Below are 19,629 nucleotides of genomic sequence, written 5' to 3'. Positions count from 1 at the left end.
AAGAAGAAAAAGAAACTATGCGTCGCCATTCGGTTCGCTCTTTATATCGCCATCACCAGCGGCTGCAGCGTCCGCGGCAGCCGCCATGTCAGGCGTCACACCATTCTTGAGTTTGCTACTGGGAGCCGGTGGCGGCTTTTTCCCTGACAGCTTTTTGGGAGCACCGAGTTTCTTTTTCTTCGTTATCGTTGGCGGAGTGTCATCGTCTAATGGACGTTTGGGTGGCGCAGAACTAGGAGTGCTGGTACCGTTTTCCATGGGCGTTTTGTTTCGGTTGACTTGTCGGCCTGATAGACCGAGACATCGGTCCAAGTGTTGCGCCACTCGTGTTACAACAAAGTACCTTGGGCAATTCGGGCACTTGACCGTCGGAAACGATACTTTCTCTGGAGCCGCTTGCTTAAAGGAGCTGTCCGGCGTTGTAGGCGGGCTTGACGCTGGTGTATTTGAAGTGTTTGTCTGTTTCTTCTTCTTGGGGTTTAATTTGTCTGTAGCGAACGGATTCCCATGAACGTCATGCCCTGGTTTGCTGATCATCGGTTGCTTTTGACAATATTCTCGATATGGATCCGGAGGGGGCCGGGCTCCGACCCCAGTCACAGGATAAAGTAGACGTGGCAATCGGCAGTCGGGACAGATTATTTCTTTCGTGGTATTAAGTGGGTTTCCCTTGAGATAAACCTTCCCATCTTCAAAAATGGCCCCATCTGTCTCAACACGGATGTCCTTGAGCTCTTCGAAATCTTCGCCCGGCTTTAACGCAGTGGGTTTGGCACCTGCTTCTTCTCGGCGCCTGCCAGCTTCCTCTTCAGCTTTCTGCCTGGCGATTGTGACAGCAGAACGCATTCGAGCGACCTTTTCATCCCGGTGGACTTTTGACACTATGTCGTGGATAATGTTATAGAACGTGTTGTTGAGAATGTCACATGTCTAGGTAGCACTGTCAGTGCCATGGCCTTATAGCTATCTGGCGTATCACTGTAGCCAGCTAGAAGATGGTACAAGTCGAATATAAGGGACATACCAGCTTCGCAATAGTTCCCGAAGGAAAGGAACTTTCCTGCTGTTCTGTTCCGTTTGATTCGCCCATTTTTAGGATACCTATGTTGCAAACATGGGAAGTCAGAAACTAGACCGCAATCAAAACAATGTAGGGATATGATGTATCAATATGTGGAATGATTGAGTGAAGCACGGAGGTTTGATGGTCTGCGTTTAGAGGACCGAGCGCCAAAGAAAGGAACTTCTAAAGCACTCTTTCGTTGAAGAATCACAATGGGAAACATATTATATGGCTCAAACGCGACACCAGTATTTACTTCCAATGATAGAACTGGAGCAATAGACGTATATCGCTGGCTTTGTGAAACGCACCTCACTCTGCGAACTAAACCTAGCTCGCAAAACAATTGTTCAAGAAGGTCGCGTAGCGGTTCCGGTATTTCTTGGACTTAGTAAAACAGCTCCATGTACTGTTGAGTATTATATCACGACGAATATCCGCTCGTGGCAAGGCGATCGCGCAGAGGCAAAAGAAAGTTGAGGTCGCAAGACAATCCTTCTTGGCACGGATTGTACGGAGTATACGAGGAGCGTCACAACAGAATCAATCGAATTATAGCGAACAGAATAGTAACACAGAGAGGAGTCGGCTAATGGGATCCATTTACCAGTCGATAGTATATAGGTTTCTCGGCCTGGGGCGGGTAACACTCCACGGTAGGGAGAGTCAGTGAATGACCAACACAGCTCACAAGGAAGACCCACTTACCTGCTTCACATTAGACAGCTGGTATATATATAATAAGAGAGGAACGATATAGAAGGTTCAAAATATCGATAGCATGCGACAGAACTCCGTAGTCTACTCCAAGGTACCCTTGGTGTGTAGTGGAGAGGACAAGAGGCTTCTGCGCTGGCCTTTCACTTGCCTTCTCCGACCGGCCCATCTTATCTTATCTCATCTCCGCGTTTCTTCTTCGCTGTTTTCGTCCATCAAGCGGACCGTACGACTTTCCCCTCTTTAACTGCCACGCCAGGTAGTCTTTTTTAATGATTCACAGAAGTGTTCAACGCGCAGAAAGGACTGAACATTTTACAGCATAGCGCTTATCTGCACAGTTCCTCATTTACCATGGCATACCAGTTCTTCGCAAAGGCGCATCAGTCGAAAGCGCCGACTTCTCCACCACTCTCCCCTCCATCCTCTTCTTCCTCCAACAACAGACACCCCAAACCTCCTATATACCCTCCATCGCTGGTTCTTCCTCAGTCTGCGACCTCTACCAGTATCGCAGACAGGGTCAAACCACCACCAGGCAAAGACTCGTCTTTTCATCCCCCCGCATACCCCCATCCCATCGCACCCAGTTACAAAACCCCGCACCCTCATGTTACCATCGAATCCGTGAGCACCGCTCACATACCCTCTCTCATCCGGATCACGGGCTTGCTACTCCCAATACGCTACCCAAATTCTTTCTACACAGCGACCATCACAGACCCCGTGATCGCATCGGTGTCACGCGTGGCCATCTACCATGATCATCCGGGAGCCGCGGCGCCAGCCTCCACATCATACGCTCCCACATCCGCATCCCCGCTAGGAACAAGCACGGGGACAGACAAAGTAATCGGAGGGATCAGGTGTCGTCTAGAACGGCTCCCTCCTACCACCGCAGAACTTATCCAAACCCAGTCGAACCCCCATTCGCAGGAGCCGACAAATCTCTACATCCAGACCCTGCATCTGCTTTCCCCGTATCGGGGCTGCGGTATTGCGGCGTCGCTTCTTAACTCATTGCTCTTCTCTTCTGCCCCTTCGTCTTTTTCTTCTGGCTCGCGGTCTACTTACCAGGTCTCGGAACTAGTAAAACACTATAATGTGCGCTGTGTCACGGCACATGTGCATGAAGCCAATGAAGAGGGTCTGAAATGGTACATCGCGCGCGGCTTCCAGGTGGAGGAGGGCGTTGTTGAGAATTACTATCGGCGGTTGAAGCCTTCTGGAGCAAGAATTGTCAAGCTCGTTCTGCAATGGAATGACGATGCTAGTGACAAGGCTGCGGAAGCTGATGTCCACTCTACGTCAAACCAGTCAGGAGAAGATAACAGGAAGAGCCCGGAAGAAGATGACGACTGGGAGAAGGTCGAAGCCGAAGACGGAGAAGACAATGAGGATCACGGCGTACAAACATTCACAGACTCAAAGATCCTTGAGGTTGATGATGGTGTGAACAGGAAACGGAAAGCCGACGATGAGCCTCAGCGAGCGTGATCTTACTATCTACTTTTCGATTTGCGGTGTTGAACGGAGTTCGCTTGTCTGCCTGTTATTCTCTCTGCTCACCTATTTAGGATACCCTTCAACTGCTCTCTCTAAGAGATGTACAGATCTTTCGTTCAGTTTGCTTGTCTGCTTAGAATTGTATACATTGCATGTGTATCGTTCTTAGAATTGATTATCAAGAAACATAGAGTTGTGATTAGATACAGAACACGTATATTCAGATGTGCTTTATATTCAATGACATTCATATGCATTTATGTTCAAGGGTATAGAACTGTACAGGTTGGGAGTTGCTCCCAGACCACAAACAATCATTAGGGCATTGACAGTGGAGAAAGGGGGTCTACAATCACGCAACAACTCAGGCATAAGTATAACGCAAATACAACCCAGGAATCAGACATTGTAGTTCTCAGCATGCAGAAATATCTCGTCTTTAGATGAGTCAGTCATGACCACCTGCTGAAGCTGAGCAACAGCCTTCGAAACTTCAACTCTCATGCTAGGAGGTCCACAGACAAAGACACAGGTACGACGACCGAATGTCCGAGAGTAGTCTTTGAGTACCTGCGGGATATTGGGGCGGGCGTAATCAATGCGCCAGCCATTCCTCTGCAGCGGAACGGTGCCGACCCGGGTGGTCAGTTTAGGAAACACTGTTGACGAGGGAGGAAAGCCGAAGTTAAAAGGAGTATCTGCTGGGCTCATGTGAGGTGCAGGATACGGTGCATGTTGATAATTATTATCCATTGGGCTGGTATAGTGCCTGCTGGTATTGATGTGCGGGAGGGTGTGTGCCAGGGGAAGCGCAGTAATGGCATCTTCGTTCTCCCGTCGAAGCTCCTTTTCAATCTCCGGGTCGCCGGCTGCTTCTTCACGAATGTATGCCGAGTTGCGCTTATCCATCCCCTCTAATGTGTTGTACATTTTATCTCTGAGCATCTCCTGGTAGAACTGGTTTTGAGCCAGTTGGTCCTGGCCGTGTGGCTCTAGTCCAGTGAGGAAGAAATGACAGTGAACTGTGTTGGGAGGCGCGAAATCCCTGCATATTCTCAATTCCTCCCTGAACCAGTCGATTGTTTCGGGGTTCCTGAATGCCCAAACGACCCGCACCGACCTGGTTACTGCTTTTCGGTCCCGCATCTTCTTAATCAGATTCAAGAGGTGACTGGCAGTTGCAGTTATGCCACTTCCACCGGCGAAGAAGACCACATCATCAAATGCGGCCATATCTCTTTTCATCCCTCCGTAGGGGCCCTCCAAAAACGCTGTCCAGGTCTTGTAAGGACCATACTCAAAAGTCTTTAGAAAAACATTACGAGTAAAGCCTCCAAATGGACGGAAGACAAGAGCCAAGTCACGATAATTCTCGCCATACTCAGAGGGGAAATCACCACTACACAGTGATGAGATCGTGAAGGGGTGACGTTCAAATAGTGAGATTCCTGGCATACGGAGATAGACAAATTGGCCTGGTTTCCATTTCATCTGAGTCGCGACCGTGACTTTGATAGCGTTCTGTGGAAGTATAGTCACTGCGCATTCTTCGCCGATTAAGAAGGACAATCGTAGGGGATTGCTCCAATTAACATAAAACAATCTAACTGCGTAGGAAAGCATCCAGATTGCCACCGTAGCCCAAAGATAGTCCCATGATGCCAGGAAGTTTTTGCTGTGCCAAAATATCATGGCGAGAAAGATGATTGAAAGGGGGAGGTGCACAAGCTTGAAAAGCTCATACATCCAAGCTCGAAGAATTGGCAGCGAATGCAAGCATAAGACTATGAGAGGCACCAGCGCTGCCCAGCCGGTGCCGTAGATATAGATGTTTCGGGGAAAGTATTGCTGGTAGTACATAAAGTTCGTGCTTTCCCAGATAGGTGTAACATAAAACGGAACCATATGAATCAAGCTTAGGAATAGACAGAGGTAGCCAGCCCAACGATGAAGAACATTCAGCCTCTCGTGACTAATGCCCGTTAAGATGCTGACGAAGTTGGCGCGGGTACTGAGTGCAATGATCCATGGAATCATAGCCACCGCAATCATGCCTGCACGGATCGCCAATGGAGGAGATCCAATTGAGATTGAGGAGTAGTAGAGCGGTTGTGGGACAAATGAATAGAGTGTGACGAATATCAGGGCCGCCAAGATGATCGAGGATGCTCCCAGCGAGGGAAAACCGATCCGTAGCTTGCCTATACGTAGCACTGGAATAGGCCTGTAGAAAATCCATCGTACGAAAGCAATAGTGTTGTTTAGTGGCGCAATGGTGGAGATCGACGACTGCTGTTTCGTGGTATTGGTACTGGGTAGGGGGCCACGAGCTGGGAAGAAGTGCGTAGTGGAGCTGTCAGTGGCAGCACTTGGCAACTCATATTCTTCCTGGGGAGAAGTAACATATGGCGACGTTCCAGCCATATCCTCTTTGTGTAATGCGATCCTAATTTGGTCACCCCAAAGGTGATAGAACCGTATAATCGTTGAGATGGCGAGTAGAATCACAGAGAAATAAACCCAGCCTAGTCCATATTTCCCTGCTTCAGGCCAGGCATCTTGTTGCATCTCAGCAATTTCTGCTGGCGTGGTGGACGCAACAATGGGGATATCAATCCGCTTCACAAGGGAAGCTATGGAATGCCATCCTGGCAACATGGTGCTTTGCCCTTCTGTAATATCGCTGGCAGTCGCTTCTGCGAAAATGTCGAGGCAGCACCTGGCGTGATCCAGAGAGTTGTAAGAGGTCAAAGTCCGATTCGCCGTTCTATATCCTTCCGGCTCACCTCCCCTCTTCCTCTCTGAGTTGATGTATCAACTATGACAGAGCACTGGAAAGCATTCAACGCCGCATCTGTTAGCTTGGGTTTACCGTGACATACAGTTACCGGCCGTGAGTGTAAGCTGTGCAGTAAACTGGAGATGATCGACGTGGGAGGGGATGGTCTAGATAGAGGACAGAGAGGGAGAGGAGATCAGGAAGGAACTCCGATCATGACTAGTAAACCTTACCAACATGTTGCCGGCAACCCATTTTTTCCCGGGTTCACTGCATTCGTTCGTCAGTTATTGGATCCTGCATCAGCATGCGGGGATAATGCCATGAATGTTGCAGCCGATCGTTGAGCTGATTCCGACCACTAAGCACGTTGGATAGAGGTAAACTGAACAACTGACATGGTTGCCCTAGCTCTTAGCATAAAGTCCATCACAATTCCCGACCAATGATAGCTCCCGAAAAGTGTGCCATTCTGCAGTGTGTTTTTACGCTAATGCAAGAACTTTACATCTCATCACTTACAACGACTCATCAGCACTGCTGATTGGATGGGAGCCCTTAACGCCGGCGGTAAAGCAGGCGCTGTCACTCGATGAGAGCGTCACGCTTTGCTCAACTTCGCCGGTAACTTCGTCGACATCTGTCTGGCTCAAAGGCAGTTTCCTACTGCTTCCAAGTCATTTATGTACAGAAAACGCGGAATTAGGGCTTGTAGTCGCTTCCGCCAACCATGGTCAATTAAACTGACCTTCCTAGACAATTGTTAATTGTTAATTTATTTATCGCAGACAAATAAATGCACAAAAATGGTGGAACCGGGTATATAATTCCCTAGAGTACATATTTTGATGTTGACAAGATGCGTCGCATTTATCGCAAAGGCTGAATACATTCAATGTCGAGGTGTCCCCGTTGCCAACGAATACCGCAGTCCCAACACCATTCTTGCTGGCATAAGACACCTGCCAGAAGAAATGTCAGTAATTCTGTTATCGGGATTGTTGGATTCCATGAGCGATACACGTACATGTCATATGCTTGCACCCTCCCGATCTCTCTGTGGCCACATTACAACCAGGGCAAGGCCTTGCTGTCTCAGCAATTGTTCGCCTACTCATGGCTACTTGAATGGACCAGTCCTCGGGGCCATGCCTCAGCGCATAGATTTCAGAAGGCATTTGATAGCTTGTCTGAAACTCATTACGTGCCTCAAGGTCGCCACTCCTATGGTGAATGTACTCTTCATACTCCGAGCATGTCAAACCCTCGTGCCAGACACTGTGCCGATGTATGAAGCAAGTCCGAGTCCCACACGAGCCGCAAACGACAATTGGATCTTCTAAGCCACCGGCATGTAACTGCCCATATCCGCAATCTTGTCTGACACAAGTGACGAACTCGGCGTCCTCTTCTAACATTTGCCGAGTTCGCAAGTGATTATAGGCTTCAAATGTCTCTTTGCTAGCCCACCGCTGGACTTCATTGTCTGACAGTTGCTCGTGGCAGAGTGGGCATGTCAGAGGGCCCAAAGTCGAGGAAAAGAGCTGTATTTCCAAACTCCGTCGAAGACAGTTTTTGCATATGTGCGTCGCCGGCACAGCTGAGTGGTCGCAGCCAGCTGCGATCGGTGATTCTGGGTATGAATCAATTTTGAGATACCTAAAGCACACAGTGCAATTCAGATGGACTTGATCTGGGGTGCTTCCGCCACTTCTAGAAGTATTGCTCGACGGAGATTGGACCGGCTCCTTACGGAGTAAAGAAAGAACCACATCGGCTGTTACCGCATCGCTCCAGCAGTGATCAGTCTCGTCGGGCCATATTATCTTGGATCTGGCCATCCCTGTATTATAGTCATCCCTCGGCGAACTGTTTCCACTGTGCCTAGACACTGAGCCGCGATTTTGATGGTGATTATAAAATTGTCCAAGCGGAGGATGCTGTGACGATGATGGAGATCCTTCGCTGGATATACCTGTTGCAGGACGTGCGCTCATATTTCCTTCCAAGAGCATCGTGAAGCCTTCAGTTTTCTTCGTGCATAATTGTGCTCATAGTTTTGACACCAGCCCTAGAATGCAGGTATAGAAGGTTCGCAGCGGAGCTCAACTATAGTGACATGTCCCGGACAATGCAAGGAAATACCAAGGTTGAACTTGCTTTCTTCAGTGAAAACACTCGGGATGTTGGGTATATCGCAATCTGCACGTCTGTTGAGTAATAATCTCAGGCGAGATTGACCAAAGCATTTCAACGAGCCAAGGAAATGCCGCTATCCACTGAATACGAGATCCAGATACCCAGAATAGGTCATTATCTTCAGGCGTGCAGCACAGTTCTGCACTCATTGATGAATAAACCATAGGACTATCCGAGATATGCGGACTGAGACTACTCAGCTCTGGCGGAAGAGCCAGATCTGGAAATAATATGCAAGATGCACCACTTGTGTTGGTGTTATACATCCGAGAATAGACACAAAAACATTCTGATCAACGCAAGACACGATAGTGAAAAATGTCTACTTGAGACTATGAACCTTATTGTCCTTGCTTGGCTCGTGACAATGGTGCAATCACGAGCGGAGTGACTTTACGACTGTCATTCACCAATTAAAGCCCCCAAATCGGGTATCGCCGCAAGGCATATCAGAGTGCAGCATACATGACAGCGTGTTGTTTTTCTCAGTTTGACTTCTGCCCTCTTCACTCGGACCAGATTTAGGACTCCCGTTCGGAAACTAACACGATCGACGGCATCTCGTATTTATATATAGATCAAGCGACGATCCCATATATACATGCCTGAAACGTTTAACTGGGCTGGCTATATACAAGCGAATCTAACGCTAAGTCGTCTCTCAACACGAGTATAGCCTTCATGTCCTTGGTAAGTGCGGGGGTGCTTCTTTTGTATCTTGGGTCTGAAAAAGCCGTGGAAGCTATTTCATCAGGTTCCTAATTTAGCTTTCCATGTTGCGATGCCTGTAAGGCAGATATGTTGACTGCGTTGCTTGTGCATTCCAGTATGAACGCACTATTTGAACCGGTCTTCCTCCATAGTAGTAGCAACACCGGCTCTACCGCTTTTGGTCATACAGTCTGATTTGTGAGGAGGGTTTATCTTTGGCAATAGACCAATGTAAATGTCCATTGGCTGGAAGAGCTACCCCTCACAGGCTGCGCAGAGAGCGTATATATCCAACTGAAGGAAGTAGTAGGCTATGCTAGTATGCTACTAGTAGTAGCGTGGATGCGAGTCTTGTTGGTAGCTGAATACTCCGCAGGATCATTGGCTTGCGTAATTTTCACCGCCTACAATATCGAAATATTCTGCCGCCGAAAAATAAGTTGCAGCTTCTTTCTAACGACCAACAAGAACGACCAGATCGGAAAATCCAACTATTCCCCGCATTCTACAGTCCTTCCCACCAGCTGGTCAAATCCACCTGTGGATTATTTTCATTTGAAAATGGCTCCAGCCGCAGCTACAGCTGCGCAACCGACTCCTCCGTCTCTTTCTCTGCCCCCCTCACAGTTCGCGCGGCTTCAACCTCACGCTTACCTTCTTGCCCACTTATCACCTCCCGCCTCGAGCAATCAACCATCTATCCGAGCCAATGGCCGTGCCCCTTCACAGTTCCGTGTTACTTCTGCCAATACGGGCTCCTTGACTCATACGAATGGCAGCGCCGTAGTGAGACTCGGCGATACCACTGCCGTATGCGGTGTTCGTGCAGAAATCCTGCACACAGAAGACATTGCATCGTGGAGCGTATCCCGACCACCACCAGCATCATCATCCACTCCAGCAAACAAGCGCCGCAAGCTAACGGATCCTACGGCCAAGCCGAGCGAAAAGTCCGACGGCAATAACAAAGAAGACGCCGATGAATCGCACATTCAAGACTTCAACCTTTTAGTGCCTAACCTCTCACTGAGCACCGGATGCGCGCCAGGTTTTATCCCGGGCGCACCTCCCTCGGCATTGGCACAGTCGTTGTCCCACCAAATTCTCTCATTGTTGCACAGCACACGACTAGTTCGTGCGGAGGACCTCCGAATCTGGTATCAGCCGCCGAATCTGGGGCCCGAGGAACTAGAACGTCATAATGAAAGTGAACAGATGGATGTAGATGCGCCCCAAGGAGATGCTGGCGCTGAGAAAAACAGGGAAATCAAGGCTTTCTGGGTGCTTTATATTGATGTTATGATTGTTTCGCTGGCGGGTAATCCTTTCGATGCTGCGTGGGCGGCTGTCCTTGCTGCCCTCCGGGATACCAGGTTGCCCCGGGCGTGGTGGGATGTTGATAATGGAATGGTGGTGTGCTCAGACGCTGTATCGGAAGCGCGCAAGCTCTCTTTGCAGGGATTGCCTGTCTCGAGCTCCTTCGGTGTTTTTGAGGCTGATGCGGCTTCTGGGTGGAGAGCTGAGGTCATCCCAGATGCTGAAGAGGAGAGGGCGCTTGATGACAGCTCTAGAAAGGGTAACCAACGGAGGTGGATCCTGGCCGATCCCGACGGTTACGAGGAAGGGCTGAGCCAGGAGAGAGTTTGTGTTGTAGTTGACAAAGAGCAGGGTGGAAAGGGAAAGACTGTTGTGGTGAAACTGGAAAAGAATGGCGGATGGGCTGTGGACGCCAAAGAGCTGAAGGCCCTAGTAGACATATCCGCGCAAAGATGGGAAGATATAAAACAAATTCTTGAACAATGCTAGGACTACCGTGTGATTGGAACAAATAGTGTGGGTTACGGTTAATGATACCATTGAAAATATTCGTCTTCGTTTATGCCTTTCTTCATAATTACAGCTGCCGCTCTAGGCAGGCAAGTAAATAAGGCACCGCCAAGCTTGGTAGGCCTAGTTGTGTTTTCACTGAGACAGTAAAAATACATTGATTTTCGGTTAGTACTCATTTAGCAGGCGAAGAAGTTGCGCCGGCTTTCCTAGGACTCCTTCTGCGTCGTTTCGCAGGAGGTTCATCCTCTCGCTCTGTGTTGCCAACAAAAGACCAATTCTCGTCATCAACAGTAGATTTCACATCCTCGGTCGAGCTTTTCGGCTGATCAGCCTCATCAGTCCTTCCCTTATGAGGAATGTACAGCGAGATCGTGAACAATTCCATATTCTTATTATTAGCTCCTTTCGAGGATTTCTTTGGATCTTCAGGGCGGTCTCCCTTAGCCTCGGTTGAGCTTTTCTCCTTATCAGGCTTTTCAGAAGACGCTTCTGATTTTTTTGGTTTGCTGATTTCTCCTGACAAGATGCGGCGGAAGAAACTGGCGTTCGCAGCAGGAGTTTCATCCGGCTTCTTCTCCTGCTTTTCTTCGGCATCGTCTTCTTCCTCTTCGGCGTCAGAATATTCCCGCATCTCTTCGAGGTCGCCTTTGACGAGAGCAGTTCCCCACAAGGAAATCAAGACTCCGGGTACCAGGTAGAGAAGAGCAGGTTGGGGGTGGTCGAAGCATTGCATAATAATGAGCGTTACCAGTGTCCCAACAATGTAGCCTACCATGCTGGCTTTAAAGTATGTCTTCGGAAAGGCCCGAGCATCGTGATAAGGGGGTTCAAGGGCTGGTTGAGAGGGAGCGGTTGGTGATACCCAGAAGCGCTCTCCCCATCCACCGGTTGCAGATTGGTACACGGGCTTAACAATCTCTTGTGCCTTGCCTTCTGCTTGAGCTTTCTGTAGTCCCTTTCTCTTGTAATAGAGATAAAGATCAAAACGCAGCGCCAATCCAATCATCATACCCGGGACAATGATGTCACCCAATCCTATCATAGCCAAAGAGACGGCGTCTGGGGGGGCGTCGGGTCCTGCCGGACGAGGGAAGACGAGCTTAATTGGAACATCCAGACCCTTTGCAACAGTTACCATCAATGGGGTGAAGTAAACGAAGTAGATATCGTAAAAGAACAGCGAGCTCAGAATGAGCGATCCGGTGAGAAAGGTAGATGGCGACATGAATTGCAGAGTGCCATAGCAGAAGCTAAATCCCAGAAAATTAGTTAACCACCAAGGCTTCGTAACGAAAGTGAAATAGCCAATCGCAGGCAAGGCCAGGACCAAGCTAAAGAGGTCCAGAAGGCCAACTGAGCATTCAGTTTTGATAATGCGACGCAGAACGACCCTAAGTTTGACCCGTTGGTATAACAGGTTACGACAAGTCCAAAGAAGGTTGAGAACTGGTCCTGGTAATTGGATAGAGCCAAAGACACCTGGAAGGGGAGAGTTCCGTGCTTCCAAGGGTTCTGAAGTAGTTGAGCCTTCTTGTACAACCGTGAAAACACGATCCGACTGCTTGACCTTCCATGTTTTGCCAGCTTTGCTATATCTCCGTGGAAATACAAAGGACCTGAGCACCGCAAGGCTGTCTTTCACGAAAGCTGTGGCAAAGAAGATGCCCATCTGAGAAAAATAGAAACCCAATATCTTATTCAATTTATCAGCTCCCATCCATTTCATCACGAGGTATAAGCCTCCAAGTGTGAGTCCAGCGGTCAAAGGAAATATTAGAGCATCACTGGGCGCAAGGCCTTCTACCCTTCGATCGTCGTTCTCTTCTTCCTCATCTTCGTCTTCGTCGTCCGATTCATCACCGTCTGCATCTTGGGATTTTTTGGGCGGTTCGGCTGCGGAAGACGGTCGCGAGAGTGAGGCGTGAGAAGCAATGTAGATAGGAAATAAAACTGAAACGAGCAGATGCCCGTATGTCGGTAAAAGAGGCTTTACGGCTGTGAACTGGTAGATCGCCTGACCCAAGAATTCGGCGAATGGGCTAACCTCCGCCATATCGATTTTTGAGGAGCTAATCGCAAAGTGTGCGATAGAATGCGATTTGAAGCCCTCGTAGCGTTGATCCAGGTTAGTAGGGTGTACGGTCCAATGTCAGGTTTATTAATCCATGGCTGAAGGTTGTGTTTACTGAGGAAAGAATAGAGACATAACAGATTGCAGCACATGGATCCCTGCAGCTCGTTCATGCCAAGCCGGAGACTTCACTTCCCCGCCCGCAGCTTGTGCGTATCTTTCACTCCCCTTCTTTGCAGCTACAGCAATTCTTCAATTACAAATTTAACTATGGCGACTGACGTAGCTTTTGATACGAGCATGGTAATTAGAGCTGCCTAAACTACGGGCATATTACATTTCGCTAACCTCACATAGGGCTCGTTCACGGTAGAGCTTTATAATTCGCATGCACCAAAGGTCAGTAAACTACGTCCGCTGCAATCGCAAATAGAAGATTTAGTTTGGGCTAACTCCTGCGTTGCTTATAGACTTGTAAGAACTTTGCGACACTCGCGCAAAGAGGTTACTACAACAATGTCATCTTCCACCGCATCATTCCCAACTTCATGGTCCAGACTGGTGATCCCACCGGCACTGGCAGAGGAGGAAGCTCTATTTACGGCGAGAAGTTCGAGGATGAGATTCGTGCAGACCTCAAACACACCGGTGCTGGCATTTTGAGCATGGCGAATAGTGGACCAAATACCAACGGCAGCCAATTCTTCGTAACCCTTGCCCCAACCCCGTGGCTGGATGGCAAGCACACAATCTTCGGCAGGGTCAAGAGCGGAATGAGAGTGATTCAGCGCATGGGACTTGTTAAGACAAATGGAGAAGATAGACCGGTGGATGAGGTCAAGATCATTCGTGCTCGGGTCGTTGAAGAAGGCGAAGAGTGAGATGGAAATTGGACTAAGATATCGTTGGCATCTCGAACAACCGGGAGGAGGTTGAGGTCTCAAAAGATATCATTCCACCCATCCATCCTTAACAGATGACTCCTTGACCTTACTCGCTTGGGTTCAAGCAGAGGTCTTGATCAAGATCAAGACAGCCTCAGCCACCTCCCTTTGGCAACACAGCTAACGTATGCTTTGGACCAATATTTGCATCCTAGTATACACGTCGAGTTGGGAGAACCTGAAAGAGGCTACTGCACTTATAGGCCTTAATTCGTGTTACTGTTAACAACAGCAGAGTTTTATGAACTACGAAGCAGATAGAATAATGGAATGTATCACTACAAACGAACTGCTTCTATCAAATGTTACCATCCAGAGCAGCAGATACAGAGTGATTGGAGTCCTATCTACCACTCCCATAAACGACATGACCAATGAAGGCATGTCTAGAAAGACGTACTGCCACGGTTTAGATAGCAGTATGCCTGTGCAAAGCACTGAGAGTGGTGTGTAAAGAGAAAGAAACTTCGTGCGCTGGAGAATCGATCCTTAAGTGGTTCGCGAAATAGGCTAACTAATTTGGGTATAGTGCCGTGTCCAGGTGCCCGGCATGGCCTCAGAGTCCAGACAGGAAGCTAGACTAGCTACACTATTATATCAAGCGACATGCATGCCAAAAACATTGCTGAGATCAAACTCAACTTGTGGCGTCATTTCAAATTGTATCCTTAATCAAGGCTGCGAGATCAACACCCTCAATGAAGTTCGGGTGCTTTCAAGATACATCCAGGAAGTACGGACTACCTCCATACAAACAAGGCTAAAACAATGATATGGGGTGATATTAGCACGAAGACCATGCCTGTATTGATCAGTCATGTAGCCACCGGCATGAAACACGTAACTTACAGGTTGATAACAAGTTATATACCCTTTATGATTATAAATGATATCCTCGGTCATTGAACGAGCGGAGCTCATTTGTCACGTGATACAGTAGCGGGTCTAATTATTTCTGCGTGTGTCCTTGCTCTTCTTTTTTTCTCCTCCCGAGAATCCCCTCACTTCTTACACGGATGGTCGTCGACGCACCACCACCAATGGGCTGGAAGGTCCTTGCGAAGAGGGGTTCTACAGCTTGTCACCCGACGTGATGGTAGTCGGAGTTGTCCATTGTAACTGCAGTACTTAACCTTTCTTTCCAGCTTTATCTGCTACACAGGCCGTCATGGAGCCGCTTGCAGAAACGCCATGGGATGTAACAATCTCTGGCACCGGACTTGCCCAGTCCCTCTTGGCACTGTGAGTATAACTTCGCTTTATCAAGAATTCGTTGGAGATCACGGATGACTAACTACTCGTAGGGCCCTATCGCGGTCGGGCAAGAAGGTACTCCATGTTGATCAGAACTCATATTATGGAGGTTCTGAGGCAGCATTCAGCCTCCAAGAAGCCCAGGAGTGGGCTTCTAAGGTGAATGGGGGTGAGTAGTCTTCTTGACGAAGACAATGCAACCTTCTAACCATGGTCGATAAGCTAGATCCTGAGCATTACCCATTTGAGGATGCGACGGTATATCTTCCGGAAGGAACTCCCCAATTGCCAACACGGTCCTATACGGTCACCTTGTCTCCACACCTGATTTATTCCAAGTCGCGACTGCTACCTACGCTTGTGGCTTCCAAGGTATACCGGCAACTGGAGTTTCAGGCTGTAGGGAGCTGGTGGATACACAGGCCTAGCGGTGTTGATGGTACTTCGGTCTTGTATAGAGTGCCAGGTAGTCGCGAAGATGTCTTCGCAGATGACATAATAAGCGTCAAGTCGAAGAGGACCTTGATGAGGTTTCTTCGCCATATTGGCAAGCCTCCACCGGATAATGATTCGGAAGCCGAGGAAGAAAACTTGGCTATGTCTCTACCGGAGTACCTAACATCCAAGTTCCAGGTGCCCGCTGAGCTCCATGAGCCTCTGCTGTCACTCTCATTATCACAGGCTTCTCCTGGCCAGACGTCCGCTGAGTATGCAGTGCCTCGAATCAAAAGGCATCTTGCCTCCATTGGCGTGTTTGGTCCTGGATTTGGAAGCCTGCTGGCGAAATGGGGCGGTGGTTCTGAGATCTCTCAGGTTGGCTGCCGCGCCCTCGCAGTGGGAGGCGGGGTATACGTGTTGAATGCTGGGGTTGAATCAATCTACAATCTCCATCAGTCTGACTATGGTGACGATATGCGTGTTCAGTTGCATCTGTCCAACGATGAGACAATCAAAACCAAGTTCTTGGTTGGTTCCAACTGGGATCTTCCTGGACAAGGGCGTCCCGCTTGTGATAAAGTGGCACGGTCCATTACCGTTGTCTCATCCGCCCTCGAGAGTCTTTTCCCTGTCACGGCAGAAGGCGGGCCAATCCCCGCCGGAGCAGTCGTGGTATTTCCGGGAAGCTCTTTTGATCAGTCAGATGATCTCCCGCCAGTTTATCTCTTGGTGCATTCAAGCGAAACTGGCGAGTGTCCGCCAGGCCAATGTGAGTACAATCCTTTCTCCACATCAACCCAATATTCAATGGCTCATATGATGCACCTTTTTCAAAAATACTTATCTACATTGCCTGTAATTGCATTGATGAAAATTTTCAATCTGATCTTGAGCTTGTTTTCTATTTGTATATGCACAATTACCGTCTGCGACCATGTTGCTAACTGAGATGTGCTAGGTGTCGTCTATGGTAGTGTGAGCCATGCTGGTGCTGGAGGTCAGTCATTGATTGAGAGTGCTGTGCACAGACTTCTTCAAACCAATGCAGAACCAGATGCAAAGGTCTTGTGGTCTCTGCGTTACACACAGTTGGGCCTAAGCAGCAACGGTGCCAATGCACACTCATCTAAGTTTGAAGGCCCCTCATCCAATATCCTATGCTTTCCACCCCCGAGTCTGGACCTTGGTTTCGATGATGCATTGATCGACCGGGTGAAGGAGGTGTGGAAGTCAGTCATGGGGGATGAAGCCAATGAGCAAGAGTTCATGAACTTTGAGGAGCGGGAGCATGCCGATGATGACGACTGATGTATTATTTATCGTAGATGTATAGTTAGATAATCGAACAGGAATGAAATATACTTGGTACCTAATCAACCACATATCTTCGGAGCTCTTGTACAATATCGATATGTTAGGCTTATCTCCTGTCGGAATATTCGCAGGGTCATGAACTATGTCCTGATGTTCTCAAAGTTGCTGCAAAGTACTGGACCCTCCATGACTCAAATACTACTCCAGTGTAGCACGCAATCAAACCCTTAGAAGGACTACCATCAATCACAGCCCGAAGCCTTGTCCTGCCATACCCCAAAACGTCCAGACCGCGTGAACAATCTCCGGATTGACAGGAATCCATACGTATCACCCATACTCAACATCTCATACCACAACCCAAGACACATTACGAAAGCACCCAATCCACCCCAGTACGACACGCCCAAAAAAACCCACCACCTATTAAAACCCACTGATTTACCCAAAGGGTCAAAGACACCCCCGCATCTCGATTCCACACACGTAATCGCACATCAAAAACAAAGATACTTGAAACGCGGAGGAAGTTTCAGCCCCACCTTCACAATGTCACAAAGTCAATCCAATTGTCATGCATCCTCTCCAATGCCAAGCGCCAGGTGCCAAATACTACTAATGTATGTTACTTAAGGTAGTTTCTGATGTCTATGTCCCCTCCCCGATATTGCAAGGTTTCACTGAAACATGGATAATGTAACATGACGTTTCTAAGAGGTGTTTTTCTCAATCTGGACGGGGAATTTTTGCAAAAGGGATTTTTGGTTTAGAAACTGTCAGTGGGTTGCGTGCGTGTTTGTGCATGGTTGGCATTTGTGAAGTTATGTATGGGCTAGGACTAATGGGGTAGTTTGCTTTTGAGCCTGAGTCATGGGATGGTGTCTATGTCTATCTGGGGTTATGCTTGGTAGGAGGAACATAATGGGTGTTTGAATGTGTTGATGTGCTTATAGCGAGATAGAAGCGGTGTAAGTAGAATAAGGACAGACTATACTAAGTATAACGATGTTGTGTGTTCTTTCCATGGTAACTGGATACCTACCTTGACAGGGACATCGTTATCGCTAGTGCTATTTTCGACATTCCTGATGATGCGAGGAGCAATGACATATTTCGAATAACCTTTTCGGGATTACATCGGTGGCTTGATAGATGGAATCCAGGCAAGGATTATGAAGTCAAAGCTATAAAAATCTCCGCATATGTTATGCTTGAGGTGTCTAAAAGTAGGTATGCAGGGATATGGGGATGATAAGGAGTTTCTGTTAACAACCCCGGACCATGTTGTAATCAAGTAAAGTAAGCTAATTACTCTCGATATCGATCAAGTGCTACCAAGCACAAACATCTTTATTGCCCAATTAGATTGCAATGGGCTACCACAGGTTCTTGATGACTATACGGCCAAATACGAAGTAAATTGGCAACGGGACTATCGAGCAAATCCACCGGGCCGTGCTTTTCATTTATCTGTTCCATAGCACCGTAGATCAGTTGTGTCGAAGGGTTTCACTTTAATATGAACAAACGTTCTAGAAAATCCGGAGATCTACCTATATGTGGAAATTTTTTTTATGTACACAAACATACTATATATGTCATTCCTGGATGTTGAGCATACAGCCATGACTGCAAACATATCGTCCCGTGACGCGTAAATCAAACAACCCACGAGGCTGTGTCCACAGTGATCAGGAGAGAACAGTAACTGGTCCCAGGGGTCCAAGCGATTCAATGGACCTAAATGGAACTAGAAAGATATCATAACCCACATTTCCGATGGCGGGATATCACCTCATTTAACGCACCCACGCTAACGCGTCTACGGTGAATCTATATGGTCAAGCTCTACGCATTGTTTGGATTGAGTTCTGTGGTTAAAAGCTTCGTACATACTACTAGTGGGTACGTAGTTGTACGGAGTACTTTGAGAGTGGGATCGCTGCGATGATAAGGAGGTTATGGAAGCTATACTCCGCGGAGGTTGACGTGAGTTGGTATCCCAAGTTGCCACGGAGGCTCCGGGCTTGATAGATCTAAAGTTCAAGGCTGAGACTTGGGTTTGGGACCGTTCTTGTTGAAGAAATGATATACTGACGGAAGTCCGGGACAAACTCCGTCGAACAGAGGTTCGGCATGAACAGGAAAGGTCAGGTTTACGTGGTTGAAGCGGATCGAGGACCCTTGATAGCTGGTGCCCTTGAACTTTGTACCCCATAGGTGAGAGCAGACGTCTATCATATCCCATCGCGGAAAAGGACCCTTTTTTATAGTGGGCTTGTCGTGGACAAGAAAAAATGGGTCGTCTCCGTAACGTATCCAGCGGAACGGTCAATGGGGGCGAAGGAAACAAGGAAGGCGGCGTCCACCGACGGAGGATGTTGATCAGGGGGCTGGGATTTACACAGTACAATCTTTTACGTTCAAGCATTGAGCATAGGCTCACTGACGTAACTGGTGTCATGCCAGTCCACTATATTTCTGGGACGGCATGCATGGCATGTGGACATATCACTAATGGATGTAACAAAGGGTTTGCTGTCTTACAAGGGTAGAATTGTACTCCGGAAAGTACCTACCCCCGTACGGCCCTTAAACCCGGAGAAATTTTTCCTATTGCTAAAGACCTAAGGATAGTGTGACAGGTGCCAAGGCCGGCGTTCAAGCTTAATTGCTCGGCAATAGTAGTGGCCACTTGGAGGGGGAGTCAATGCCGATCGTCATACCAGAGACGATTTCCTCGTCTAGATACCTTGGGTCCCCATCGTCTAGCTAAGAAAGACGGGTATCTTCGAGTGAAAAA

General features: G+C 48.2%; 8 protein-coding genes across 8 annotated transcripts; 4 read left to right on the top strand and 4 right to left on the bottom strand.

The window, feature by feature from the left end:
• Positions 1 to 15: 15 nt before the first annotated feature.
• On the bottom strand, positions 16 to 1,090 carry F9C07_8783 (putative transcriptional activator; the record flags this gene model as incomplete). Its single annotated transcript, XM_041293130.1, has 2 exons — positions 16 to 930; positions 1,025 to 1,090. 2 exons carry the CDS (start codon positions 1,088 to 1,090, stop codon positions 16 to 18), a joined length of 981 nt encoding a protein of 326 aa, XP_041147981.1.
• A 1,044-nt stretch (positions 1,091 to 2,134) lies between these two features.
• Positions 2,135 to 3,277, top strand: F9C07_8782 (putative GNAT family acetyltransferase; the record flags this gene model as incomplete). The annotated part of the gene is made up of 1 exon (XM_041286500.1): positions 2,135 to 3,277. One exon carries the CDS (start codon positions 2,135 to 2,137, stop codon positions 3,275 to 3,277), a length of 1,143 nt encoding a protein of 380 aa, XP_041147980.1.
• A 408-nt stretch (positions 3,278 to 3,685) lies between these two features.
• F9C07_2234483 (ferric reductase) lies at positions 3,686 to 5,944 on the bottom strand (the record flags this gene model as incomplete). The annotated part of the gene is made up of 1 exon (XM_041286494.1): positions 3,686 to 5,944. One exon carries the CDS (start codon positions 5,942 to 5,944, stop codon positions 3,686 to 3,688), a length of 2,259 nt encoding a protein of 752 aa, XP_041147979.1.
• Positions 5,945 to 6,439: 495 nt separating this feature from the next.
• F9C07_1685506 (uncharacterized protein) lies at positions 6,440 to 8,688 on the bottom strand. Its single transcript, XM_071508315.1, has 2 exons — positions 7,093 to 8,688; positions 6,440 to 7,027 (listed from the first exon to the last, which is right to left on the bottom strand). The coding sequence occupies exons 1-2, from the start codon at positions 8,078 to 8,080 to the stop codon at positions 6,936 to 6,938; spliced, it is 1,080 nt and encodes a 359-aa protein (XP_071364534.1). The 5' UTR covers positions 8,081 to 8,688; the 3' UTR covers positions 6,440 to 6,935.
• An 848-nt stretch (positions 8,689 to 9,536) lies between these two features.
• On the top strand, positions 9,537 to 10,781 carry F9C07_2070284 (ribosomal protein S5 domain 2-type protein; the record flags this gene model as incomplete). The annotated part of the gene is made up of 1 exon (XM_041286491.1): positions 9,537 to 10,781. One exon carries the CDS (start codon positions 9,537 to 9,539, stop codon positions 10,779 to 10,781), a length of 1,245 nt encoding a protein of 414 aa, XP_041147978.1.
• A 196-nt stretch (positions 10,782 to 10,977) lies between these two features.
• On the bottom strand, positions 10,978 to 12,858 carry F9C07_8780 (putative signal peptide peptidase; the record flags this gene model as incomplete). Its single annotated transcript, XM_041286482.1, has 1 exon — positions 10,978 to 12,858. The coding sequence occupies one exon, from the start codon at positions 12,856 to 12,858 to the stop codon at positions 10,978 to 10,980; it is 1,881 nt and encodes a 626-aa protein (XP_041147977.1).
• Positions 12,859 to 13,146: 288 nt separating this feature from the next.
• On the top strand, positions 13,147 to 13,757 carry F9C07_8779 (cyclophilin type peptidyl-prolyl cis-trans isomerase; the record flags this gene model as incomplete). Its single annotated transcript, XM_041293129.1, has 3 exons — positions 13,147 to 13,179; positions 13,234 to 13,275; positions 13,347 to 13,757. 3 exons carry the CDS (start codon positions 13,147 to 13,149, stop codon positions 13,755 to 13,757), a joined length of 486 nt encoding a protein of 161 aa, XP_041147976.1.
• A 1,057-nt stretch (positions 13,758 to 14,814) lies between these two features.
• F9C07_2285141 (putative rab geranylgeranyl transferase escort protein) lies at positions 14,815 to 16,893 on the top strand. Its single transcript, XM_041293128.2, has 4 exons — positions 14,815 to 15,062; positions 15,125 to 15,243; positions 15,301 to 16,281; positions 16,471 to 16,893. Exons 1-4 carry the CDS (start codon positions 14,989 to 14,991, stop codon positions 16,818 to 16,820), a joined length of 1,524 nt encoding a protein of 507 aa, XP_041147975.1. The 5' UTR covers positions 14,815 to 14,988; the 3' UTR covers positions 16,821 to 16,893.
• Positions 16,894 to 19,629: the final 2,736 nt, after the last annotated feature.

The sequence above is a fragment of the Aspergillus flavus genome, chromosome 5 (genome assembly GCF_009017415.1).
Source record: "Aspergillus flavus chromosome 5, complete sequence".
Classification (NCBI taxonomy): Eukaryota; Fungi; Ascomycota; class Eurotiomycetes; order Eurotiales; family Aspergillaceae; genus Aspergillus; species Aspergillus flavus.
This window is presented reverse-complemented; position numbering and strand designations above follow the sequence as displayed.